This window comes from Suricata suricatta, chromosome 13 (assembly GCF_006229205.1).
Source record: "Suricata suricatta isolate VVHF042 chromosome 13, meerkat_22Aug2017_6uvM2_HiC, whole genome shotgun sequence".
Classification (NCBI taxonomy): Eukaryota; Metazoa; Chordata; class Mammalia; order Carnivora; family Herpestidae; genus Suricata; species Suricata suricatta.
The window spans coordinates 22,930,048-22,942,612 of NC_043712.1; the positions used below are offsets into that span (position 1 = coordinate 22,930,048).

At 48.5% G+C, this 12,565-nt stretch overlaps 1 protein-coding gene across 1 annotated transcript in view; it reads left to right on the plus strand.

Moving 5' to 3' along the window:
- The first annotated feature begins 1,083 nt into the window (after positions 1-1,083).
- Positions 1,084-12,565, plus strand: part of PTPN3 (protein tyrosine phosphatase non-receptor type 3) — a 77,813-nt gene continuing 66,331 nt past the window's right edge. Inside the window, exons 1-4 of the mRNA XM_029920413.1 lie at positions 1,084-1,235; positions 6,586-6,693; positions 6,771-6,813; positions 9,304-9,382. Coding sequence (XP_029776273.1) covers positions 1,098-1,235; positions 6,586-6,693; positions 6,771-6,813; positions 9,304-9,382 — 368 coding nt within the window. The 5' untranslated portion in view covers positions 1,084-1,097. The remainder of the gene's footprint in view (positions 1,236-6,585; positions 6,694-6,770; positions 6,814-9,303; positions 9,383-12,565) is intronic.

Sequence of the window (12,565 nt, forward strand, 5' to 3'; positions counted from 1 at the left end):
GGCATTTGAGTCTTTTCCAGTTTGGGGCTATTATAAAAATTCTCATGCATGTCTTTTAGTGGGTAAATCTACATTTTTCTGTTGGGAATATGCCTGGGCATGGAATTATGTCACAGAATATGCATATGTTCAGTGCCAGTAGCTGCTGCCAACAGTTTTCGAAAATAGTGGCACTAATTTTCATTCTTCCCAGCAGCGCCTGAAAGTTCCAGTTGCTACATACCCTGGCCAACACTGGTTTTGTTAGATTTCATTGTAGCCATGCTGGTGGGTATGTGGTTACCATTACTTTGTGGTTTTAATTTGCATTTCTTTGACAACTAGTGTCGTTCCCATTTCCCCCCAGATTGTGTTGTTTTCTCTTATCGATTTACAGGAGCTCTTTATATATGCTTTATAGACACATACTGCAAACATCCCTGTAGGTTGTCTTTACTTTAAAAAATTTCTTTTAATGTTTATTTATTTTTGAAGGAGAGAGACAGAGCATGAGCAGGAGAGGGACAGAGAGAGAGGGGGACACAGAATCCAAAGCAGGCTCCAGGCTCTGAGCTGTTAGCATAGAGCCCAATAGGGGGGCTCGAACTCACCAGCCCTGAGATCATGACCTGAGCCGAAGTCAGACACCCAACTAGCTGAGCCACCCAGGCGCCCCTACGTGGTGTCTTTTAATGACTGCAACTTACTTAATATAGTTTAATTGACAAAGAAATATCTTAATCTTTTAAGTCATTTTTACACTACATTTAGTTCCTTAAAAAATAGTAGAATGCACAAATATATAAAGAAAAGTAAAACATAAAAAATTAAAAGCCTGGGAAATACAAATTAGATTTAGACCAGGGAGAAAGCCATATAGTTCTACGAACATGTTATGATGGACCGATACGTTTTGCTTAGAGCCACTCAGGAGTCGAAAGTCGAGAGGAAACGTGGGCTGGTATCTGGTTCTCACGGATCTGAGTCCCTCAGACAGGCTCTTGAGGGTCAGAGCAGACCCGGGTCGGTGGACTGGGAGGCACACCCACGCATAGCAGGTGCTTTTCCTGTCAGAGCTAACGAGTGTACCTTCTGTTCCAGGTCATTCAACGATAGTGATGACCTCCCGGTTACGTGCCTTGGGTGGAAGGATTAATAACATACGCAGCTCAGAGTTACCCAAAGAGAAAACGCGATCCGAAGTCGTCTGCACCGTCCGCTTTTTAGATGGCTTGGTACAGACCTTTAAAGCCAATGTAAGTTCTCCAAGTCTGATTTTCTTTCTGAATTAATGCTATTAAGACATAATTTCTCTTCATTTTCTAAACCAAGAGATGAAAACTATTTTTAAATGAGAGCTTGAGACCTCAGACCTTGGATGTGGAGATTGGCCTGGAAATAACCCTAAGAACTTTGGCCACATTCTTGTTTGCCTGGAGTGTCTTGCCCCCACTTCTTGGTGACATTAACTGAGTGACGCCTTGATGGTACTTCTTCTGTGACGTCTTGGCCAGCTTCCTGAGCTCATTCTCCCACAGTGGTGGCCTGTATGCTTTATTTGAGCCCGTGCCACATCTCGTTCATAGTAGTTATAGTTACCAATACGTTCTTTAAACTGTGAGCTCCTTGAGACGGGCATAGTGTCATTTCCCCTGGGCCTGGGCCTGGTCCAGGACCAGCCACACAGCAGGTGCTTATTAGAAGTGGCAGTTGATGGGGCCAGTCTGGAGGGTGGTGAGACGGTTTGCCTCATATATGGCAGGGCTCAGGGAGAGCCTGGCTTCTCCCGCCTCAAGCTCATGACAGAGGCAGGACTGGAAACGAGGCCTCCGGTCCCAGGCCACCCGCAAGGTCCTTGCACTGTAGCAGTCCATGCCACCCCGCCCCACCCCATCCCAGTCACCTCTGCCTGTATCTCCTATCCTCCTAAAGAGGTCAACCCCAGTCCTGGACTGGCTGCCAGCACCTGCCCCGGCCCGGAAAGGTCAGTGTGCAAGGAAAGAAGTCAGAGAGAGAAGATTTAGTCCAGGAGAACAACGAGGGGTAATGGAAGACCACAGACATTGACAGGGTAACAAAAACTGGCCCCTGGGTCTTCCACTCCACCCCTAAGTTTGCCTGCCGCTGACCCCCGGTCACTATGGACCTTGAGGGCTGAGCAGACGAGAGAGGAGGGCAGTTGGCGTGAAGTCACAGCATGGCAGCTTCTCTAAAAGGGTCACAAGTGCCTCTTCCAGACGCTCTCAATTGACAATATGTCAGGCTCCTCTGTTAGAAGGGATGTTGTTGGTTTGGGAGCTATTCCTTTGCTGTGTATCTTCTTCCTGACAAGAACATGAGTGTTTATTCAACAGATGTTACCTGGGCACCTACTATGTGCCAGGCTTCATGCTGGGTATAGAGAATACAGCAATGAACAAAAGAGCAAAGCATCTAGCCTTTTAAAGCTTACAGCTAGTGTGAAGAAATGGACCATAAACAAATGTATACTGTGTCAGGTGGTATGTATTTAGAAGAAAAACAAAGTGCAATGAGGAGGGGGGAGTCAGTGCCCGAGCAGGGCAGGTGTGGGCTTGTCATTCTATAGAAGTGACCAGGGAAGACCTCATCTAAAAGAAATGAAGGAAAGAACTCCATGGTTCTCTGGAGGGAAAGCACATTCCAGGTAAAAGAATTGCAGTGCAAAGGTCCTGAGGCAGGATCCCACTCCAAGCATAGTTGCAGAGCAGTATGGAAGCTAGTGTATCTGGAGGGAAATGAACAAGGAGGAAAGCAGCACGAGGGGTCAGAGTTGATAGTTTTGGGTTGGGGTGGGGTTGCTGCGTAGAGCCTTATAGGTCATCCTGAGGCCTCTGGCTGTGTTCTGAGGGGGGCAGAAACCGTTGGTAGGTTTGGGCAGAGACCTTACATGATGTGACTCAGTGTCACTGGGAATGCTCTGTCAGCAGTAGACTGGGGGGAGAGGGGGGAGGGAGGAGGAGGAGAAGGACTAAGAGGCCATTATAACAAACCAGGGGCGAGGAGGAGGCGGAGGGTTGAACAGGATGGTCGTGTGGAGTTGGCAAAGAGTAAACCAAGTCTGAAACAATTTTGAAGGCAGGGCCAGTGGGATTTGTTAATAGATGGAATTTGGGATGAGAAAGAGGCGCTCAAGGTGACTCTCAAGGTTGTTGGCCTGGGCTACTGGCAAGATGGAGTTGCAGTCGATAGCGATGGGAAAGGCTGTAAGAAGGTAGGTTTGGGGGTGAGACACCCAGTTCTGTCAAGGACGTGCTACTCGTCTACAGAGATGGTGCCAGATCCACATGTGAGAGGGCTAACGGGAGGGTTGAGGCTGGGATGCAGATGTGGGGCTGCGGGACTGGGTGAGGTCCGCTGGGAAGTGAGAACACCAAAGGTCCCAACAGGGGTCAGCGTTGAAGGGTTGAGAGATAAGCAGACGGGGACAGACTGTCCCTGGAGAGAGGGGAGCAGGAGCCTGTGTCCGAGAATCCCAGGTCAGAGCTGAAGGAGGCCTGGGGAGCCCTGTAAACAGGTTAAGGAGACAGCCTGTGCGGAGTGGTGATCCTGGAGCGCAGCCTGCCACTCGGCGGGAGCCTTGGTCACCAAGCCGTTGTCCTCATCACGCTGCTGCCATTGTTGCTTCCTCAAGTGTCGTAACCCGCAGGCCGGGGCTCGGTTCGGTGGTACCTGTTTGAATCGTCACGGGTTCTTCTCCTGAGGGAGGGAGAGAAAAAGGGGGCAGGAGAGGGAGACGCAGAGAGTAAAGACAGAACTCACGGTTTTCCGATCAGGCGAAAGAGAGAGCTTTATTCAGAAAACTGTCTTTTATATAGGTTTCAAGGTGGGAAAACAAAGCAGCTGACCAAGGTCAGTTACCAGGTAAACAGAGTCAAATGAATATCAAAAGAAACGCCCAGATTTGCCTCAGCAATGCTGGGAAGGGGGGAGTTAGCACTGAATAATCCAAAATATGGTTTTGATCTTTTGTGCACCTTGGCCACTCACATCTGGCCCAGCATGACAGACGCCAAAGTTATTTTGACCAGGAAATGGCAGTCTCCAGCCTCTAGATGCAAATCTTGTTTGCTGGTTCACTCTCGGGAGAGTGATAATCCTTGCGTGAGGCAGACAGAACACTTGGCGGCCCTGACACTCAAGCCTCCAGCAGTTTGGTCAAAGCTGGCTCACATTGAACTTGAATCTGAGGGTCTGGTGGCAGCTTAGAATCCCTGTCGCTTTAAATCTTCTACTAGTAGGGAGCGTTGGCACCAACTCTTGAGCCCGGACCACCTTATGGGCAGGAGCTGGCATCGGCACGAAGCTGGCCTATGCGTCACGTGTGCCTAGCCCATCCCAGAGCAAGCCGGTCATGGACAGTGGCCTGGCGTAGCAAAGATGACCTCTTATGAGAAGGGGACTGGGCTGGGAGGCTTGTTCTTCATGAACGTGCCCTTCATTATGTTTCAGTTCCTTTTGAGAACTGTGAAAGTTGGGCAGAATATACTAGAATGGGTGACTTGTGCACTCGAGAGGGGAGATGCAACGCTTTGGGGACACGTAGCCTTTGGCAGCCAGCAGACTGGACTCAGGCAGGCAGACCGTCCATCAGCTGACGGCGTGGAGCCTCCCAGCGCCTGTTTGCTCACGGCAAAGGGGATGCTGGTGATGACTTCACGAAGAGCCACAAAGATTCGAGACCATATATAAAAAGTGCATGTATTGTCACATCTGGCTTGTGGGTGTTTGATAGTTATTTACCTATTAAATATAAAATTCTATGAAAGTTTTAACAAGGGGGGCCCCTCGGTGGCTCAGTCGGTTAAGCAACTGACTTCAGCTCACATCATGATCTTGCAGTTTGTGAGTTCGAGCCCTGTGTCAGGCTCTGTGCTGACAGCTCAGAGCATGGAGCCTGTTTTGGATTCTGTGTCTCCTCTCTCTCTGTTCTTCCCCTGCTCACACTCTGTCTCTCTTTCTCTCTTAAAAACAAAAATTTTTAAAAATTAAAAATTTTTTTACAGGGGAAACCAATACCTCCTCGCTGCACCGGGAGGGTATCTCCTGGTGGAGAGGAACAGTAGCTCATATTTTGGAACATGTGGGCTGGGCAGGCCATCTTTTCCACACTGTCATGATCCCCTTGTGAGGGAAGCTGTTCTGGGTAAAGGAAGCGGCAGGTGCAGGGCGCTCAAGCAGGAAGGGGGAGTGTGTGCAGGAAATGGGTGTGTCCCCCGTTCCCATACTTATGACCAAACAATCCAAGACCACACCAAAGAGGAGATAGCAGGAGGGGGCCTGGTGGGTCCCTCATTCTCCTCTTCCTGGTCACTGTGGTCTCTTTCCAAGTGCATGATCTGCTCTCAAGCCCTCAAAACAGGAGCTGTCTTTGTGCTTGTTCTTTTATAGTCTTTCTGAGTCTCAGTGTCCTTGAGTCAAATGGTTTGGTTCGAAGGATTCCTGAGAAGTCTGCCTGTAGAAGGCGACTTTGCGATTTCCCAGAGGCACCATGCTGTCTCCCACTCCCGTGCCTTTGTGCCAAGCCCTCTGTTTAAAATGCCTTTTCTTCAGGGCTCCTGGGTGGCTCTGTCAGTTGAGCATCTGACTTCAGCTCAGGTCACAATCTCACAGCTCGTGAGTTTGAGCCCCGCGTCGGCCTTGCTGCTCTCGGCCCAGAGTCCACTTCAGATCCTCTGTCCCCCTCTCACTGCCCCTTCCTCCCAAATAAACATTTAAAAAAATTAGTTAAAAAAATTTTTAATGTGCTCGGCCCCGTCAGCCTCCCAGACCCAGGTCAGAAGTTGCTTCCCCTTGTCCCCAGGTCGAATCGACCATCTGTCTTGTCCTCTGTGTGCTCCCCGCGCTCTGAGTGGTTCTCGGCACTTGACGGTATTTGGCACACCACATTACAGTCATCGCATCTATGCCTGGCCTCTCTGGGACACTGACTGTGGCTCTGTCCCCAGGTCCAGCACCGTGCCTGCTCTGTAAAGGGTGGTGACAGTGGCTGAGTCCTGCCGTGGACGCGAAGTGCAGTTGAACGTCCCCACCAACTTCTCTCTTCGGCTGGCAGAGAGTAGAGTTGCGCATGCTACCCTGGGGTGCCGCATGCCACGTCGCTTTGAGGCTGTTTAGGATGGCATTTGCTTATTCTTAGCCACCTTCCGTCATGTTGTCAGTGGTTGTCTGCCCTGCCCACGCTGACATGGCTCACGAGGAGTCAACAAAACTGATGTGGGCCGAGCGCTTTGCCATGGACGGTTCACGGGGAGGTCATGGAGATTTTCGGCTCCCTGTGATATCTGTGTCTTCCGATCCAGACATCACTTGGGAATCTGCTGAGGGGAAGGAAGAAGTCTCAGACAATCTAACTGTACTGTCTTCCAGCACATTAATGTGGTTTTCCTTAGAGCCCAGCTTCCCATATGTATGTACCGTGGACTTCTTAGCATCACATTTATTCAAGCATTTCTCACTGTAAGAGATGAGCGTCCACAAAATCTCTAAACGTTTTAACTCCTTTCCGCCTAAATCAAGATATTGAACCGTTGGCTCTTAATTCATTTTAAAAATTTGCCCACCAGACCTTTTTTTTTTTTACCCTAGAAACAAGATACGGGTCAAGTTCTTCTGGATCTGGCATACAGCCACCTGGGTGTGACCGAAAAGGAATATTTTGGTTTACAGCATGGTGATGGCTCCGTGGACTCTCTCGTGAGTACCATCCCGTTAAGACACTGCTGGATTCCTGCGTGGTTTGGTTTTATATTTTATGTTTTCTTACCCAACAGAGATGGCTGGAATCAAGCAAGCCCATCAGGAAGCAGTTAAAAGGTGAGTGTGATCTTCTCATTTCAGTTGAACACGGGGGTATTAGTGTATCATGGCCCATTTTTGTCTTTCAATCATCGGGTGCCCGGAACATCCGGGACCTGGATTCCAGTGGTCCAGGTGATGTGAGTAAACAGACTTCTCCCTGTTTGACTTCTGAGTGAACAGAAAGCCTTCCAGATCAGGCCTCACCAGCTGTGAGCAGGAAAGGTGAAAGAAGGCAGCCAAGAGCCCGGGAACCTGCTTTCTTCTTCCAAGGGAAGGAAGGTGGCCTTTCTTAGCACAGTGTGAGAGCCAGGGTGGGAAAGGCACATGTGCATGTGAGCACATGCATGCACACACACAGACACACACACACTGTCCCCCTACTGCAGTCCCAGACAGAGGTGGTCAGTATAATAGATACAACACACTGCTCCTGGGCCTGCTGCTGTACATTAACTCCCACATCAGTGGGCTGCACACCGTCCCCGCCGCCCCCCCCGCCCGGATCTGTTCTCAGCCTGGCTTCCAGCATCAGACTCTCGGTTCCCCTTTATGTAGTTTATACCCCAGACAAACCTGGCTGACTTCCCAGGCTGCACACAGTCCTCTGTGCCTCCTCCCAGTCTGTTCCCTCTGTTGAGAATGCTTTTCTCTCTTCTCTGTATGCACATCCTGCTGTTCTTCAAAGCCACTCAGACTCCATCCCCCCTCCTCCTAGAAGCCATGCCCCCCCCCCCCCCCGCACCCTCCTTCCATTTGTCATTATCTGCTTTGCTCCTCGGAGCACTCTCCTTCATCTCCCAGTTGCCTTCCTTAATCTTCTTTGGAAACTCCTGGCTCCTTCAGCGAAGGGCCCCTGCCACGCTCTCTCTTCATTCCTCACAATGCGCTCCCTCCCCTGGAGGTGGCCAGTGAATGGCTGAGAGGTGGATTACACAGAAGTGTGCACACATGCATGCCACTTCCCCCCCACTTGCCGGGCACCCACGTGGGAAGGAGTAGAGACAGAACCATGGCCGTGATCCCACTGCTGCCCCTGCTGGAGCCTGGGCCTCCAAGTCCTTACCCGCCTCAGCATTCAGAGCTGCCCAGTGGGAGCCACAGGGCCGTGGTACAGATCCATGCCTACCCCCATGTGAATTCTCAGAGCAGCGAGCCCACGCGGGTGTGACTACATGTCCTCATTCATTCCCTCACTAACTCCTTCATTCAGGAAATGGGTCCTGAGCTCACATTGTGGCAAGGCACAGGGCTAAGCTCTGAGAATCTGGTCCAAATCCTCCTGGAGCTCCCAGCCAAGCATGGGGATGCGGCCACAAGGAGAGTGAGGGTTCTGGGACCGTTCTGAGCACATGATCTGGTGCTCTGGGCACACAAAGGCATTCTGAGACACACATTGACAAGGTCTGGTGGGGAGGATCCGAGAGGGTATCCCAAGGCATGAGGCCACTTAGCTGTCCCCTCATGTGCAGGTAGTCAGCCTGTACCGAGTTACAGCATCACGCACTGGTCCCCCAGCACCCATGCAGAGGTACATTCGTAGGTGCACACACACCACTTGAGTCTTTGACACAGGAGAGATACTGACAGAAAATACTAAGGAGAGGGGAGGTGGAACCCAGGATGAACTGAGGTCGGCAAACCCGTACGGGGACCAGGGTGGAGAAGGCTTGAGTTTCTGAAGCAGGAAAGTGCCGAGCACGCAGATGGGGCCAGCAAACATTTACTGAGCAACAGAGAGGGGCGCAGTTGACCTGAAGGAGAGCACAGATCTTAGCAACACAATCTCCTCTTCACCTGTTGCCATATCTAGCAAAAGAAATGGGTTAATTTTATCTCTACAAGCGAATTGACTCGGTATTGTTCCATAAGGCCATATTTGAGTATGTTAATTAATTGCATAATATTTGTCAATATGTTCATCACTTTGGGAATTCGCTTTGCATTAAAAAGCATGAACTGTTGTCCAGTATAAACGTGACTGAGATGTGGCATAGCAGAATCAAAAACCTGGTGCCGTCATCGGCTGTGTGGCCCAAGGCAAGTCTCCATGCCTGTTGGCTTATCTGTAGAACAGCGCCATCAGTGCCCGTCTGTTACGGCGGTGCTTAAATTCAAGAATGTACGTGGAAATGTTTGGGAAAAGTATAAAATTGCTATATATGTGAGATTATTTCTTTGTATAATCTGTTGATTTGAGGATTTTTTAAAAGTCCTGATGCAGATAACGGAGTGCATTGTTTGAACACAGCCGTAAGGGAAACCTGTTTCAGGAGGTACTCCCTCATTCTGTGCCTGTACTGCGAGCTATCTTACTTTTTGTAGACTTGCAGATTTCTAAACAGTCACTTAACCCGAGCACTCCTTGTTCGAAATCAGTCCTTTGATCGATAGAAAAAAGTAGTGGTCTAGTGAAAAAAAATGCATCACTTAACGGGAGAGTAGCAGCTTCTCTGCATTGACTTTCTTAAAGGGAAAACTTAAATTTGTTTTTGAAAAATGTTGTAGGAGGTTTCCCCTGTACTCTGCATTTTCGAGTAAGATTTTTTATACCTGATCCCAACACACTGCAGCAAGAACAAACCAGGTAATCGCATTTTTTTTAAAGTTTCCTTTTTGGTATATGAAAATGAGTAACCACTAAGAATGTACTCTGTATTTGATCGCTGTGGCCGTACACTTTGTTTGGGTAGAACCACACCAGCGGTTCCGATCCAAGTAAAAAGCAGAGGGGGGCATACTGAAATGTTCATCAGCTGATGAGTTCTCTGTCTTGGGCCTACCTACGTCCTTACTTGGTGCAATGCCCAGTACACTCCCATCCACCTCCTCCTGCCTCCACCCCGACCCAGGCCTCTCCTGCCTGTTGAGCATGAAGCGCCCAAAGAAAGCAAAGTCACCCATTTTCTAACGCAGGCAGGGTTTGGAAGACCATTGTGTGAAATGGTCACGCACCGATCAGATAGCACAGGATCTCTGTGGGGCTAGAACTGAGGCCCTTTAGGATAACAAGAGGTGTCCGAACTAAGCATTCTCTACCACATCCCCCATGGGTAAGAGGCAGAAAGGTATGCACGTGGGAGCAGCTTCTCTCCTGAGTGAATCAGACTGTGCAGGCGAAATGGGAACCAGATAAGGGAAAGAGAGCCCAGATAGGATTGTTTACCCCGCAAGGCTTGGCGCAGGGCCTGGCCCTTGTTTTGTCCTGACACGTGGGGTTTCTGGGTGGGGGAACAGTGTTTGGAATGGAGGGGGTGGACACAGGAAGGTTGTTGCTGTTTGAACAGTGACCCTGCCTCTACTTCCCCTCCCCCTTGGCAACGTTGAGCCCTTTTACTATTGATATGTTTATTTTTCAGTGGGAGGGAAATTTCCAGAGTCTTTTCTCTATCAGAAAAAAAAAAAAAGTAGATATTCAGGACTATTGACTGCTATTCTGTGTTCATTGTTCCCATGAGACCGTCACCAACAAGGTGACATTAACTCAGGCGTTGAGTATGATGTTTTGTTTTGTTTTTGAGGGTAATCACATGATGACATTTTAACTTTTAGTATGTTTAAAGGGTAAATATTAGTCTGTTATTCTGTTTTGCTTTCTTTGTGCACCTCTTCCCTCCACAATAGCAGACATTGGAGCTTTGACTATGTTTGCTGTTAAATTAAATTTTAAGCCGGAGTAAGAGATGCCCAGCACGGCTCACTGGGTAACCATGGGAAATTCACATGGTGCTCTGAGTTTTCCCCGTAATGGCTTCTAAAGCTGGTGGACTAAGAGAGGGACATGAGTTGGGGACAGGGGATGGTGGGGGGGGGGGGCGGTGACATAATCTATTGGAATGCAAGTTTGAAATCACCCTACCAAGATTTCTCCTCCACCATTACTGAATATCAAATTCTGGTCAAGGGATGCTTTAAAAACGTTATATTGGGCTGGATTATATATGTGTATGTATACATGCGTGTGGCTTTTTAATCAGTGGATTTTTAACTCACAACCACAAAGCAAAAATGTATTTTGCATCACAATGCAGTACAGATATATATTACCCAAGCAAGTGTTTAATGAAACAATAGCAAGTTCAGGTAGATTTCTATTCTCTATTTCCTTCTTTTAAAATGCCGATTGTGACCCGTTAAATTTATGACCAACTGATAGGTTCTAACACAAAGTGTGAACTGCACTGCATAAGCCAGTAATTTGTCACTCATCGTCCTACCTGCCCCCTTGATGCTAGAGCTACCGGTGTGTGGTGGCCGTGGGGCAAGGTCCCGTTCTCCAAACAAAGACCTTGAGTGAAGGGATGACTAGGGCTGGACTAACCCAAAAGTCCCTCTCCAGTGCCCCTGTGGGTCATTGGGTGTCCACTTCCATACCCCACAGGAGAGAAGCTCACTCCCTCTGGGTGCCAACAAAATCTCCCTGCTGAGCCTGACATTTGACGAAATGAAGGAATTTTGGAGGGAGGGAGGACCTGGGGAGAGACAGGCTGCTTCGAGATCTGTAAGGGGTGAGGGGAATTAGACATGCTTGGTGGTAGAATAATGGCCAGTGGGCGGAGGATGCAGAGAGGCAGATTTGGCACAAGATGAGTAATAGACTACTTTTTGTTCTTATCTAAGTCCAGGATAAAATTTGATTTGTGTCCCTCCCACAGTTCACTGCTTTGGGACTGACACCTGACCCTCAGTGTGGAATGCAGTGTAGCTGTCCCCTCCTGGGATTTGGGGCACCAGATTTCAGTGTAACAGGACTCATGGCAGCAGCCACCTACATGGTTCCTACAGAGCTGGTGGGCAGCCAGGACTGCCAGATCTTTTTCTTATGTTGAGCCAAACTTCCACCATCAATTCATTTTTTTTTTTTTTAAACTTAGAGTTCTGCCTCTATTCCTGACACACAGTATTCTATTAAGCCCCGGCTCTGTAGCCTATCCAAAAATAAATCCCTTTTAAAGACATTTAGCTCTCAAGCACTGGAGAAAGTGGTATTTGTTATTTTCTCTTTGTTTCTAAAATTCTGGGCTGGGAGGCATCTGTTGCCCTGTTTTGTGAAGCTGAGGTCATGGTCACTCTAGGAGTGACCTTTACATTTCTAAGTCAGGCATGCCAACTGTGTGGTTTTCTTTTATTCTACTTGTTAAACATCTCCTTGGTCGTGAGCCTCCACAACTGCTGTTCCTGATAAATTTAGGTCACCCTACACAGAATTTCATTTACTGGCAGTTTCAAAATGAGGCTCCTTCAGGATTCCCAGAAGACCCCCAACATTTGAGCCTCCTTCCACAATTACAGCCTCTTTGTACAGTGTCATGGGATTGATTCAGACACTTTGCTGACTATATAAGGTAGCATGTGGTGAATGGTGATGTCCAAGTTCATGTTCATTTCCATCCCTAGGAAGATGCACTGATCAGCTGGACGCATCCCTGGAAGGCCAGATTTACCATGGGATTATCTAGCATTCTCTCCCTTCTCTGTTTTCTCTCGGTAGCATTGTAGGCGGAGAGAACACTTAATTCTGGTTGAATGTCAGCTTAGATAAACATAGGAACAAACTAGAAAGGACTGATGATGTTCTTGTAGGTGAAAAAGATAGTCTCCAGTACAAAATAAGCATGAGTCAGCACACGGATGCTGCCGTTTCTCAGTGCTGGTCTTCCACACGGGAAGGGTAGTTGGTAACTGTAGGCAACATAAATAATACATATCAGAGCTAGGAAACTGACCCTAAGCCTGTAGTCATTAGATGCCTAAGAAATTTGTAGCGTAC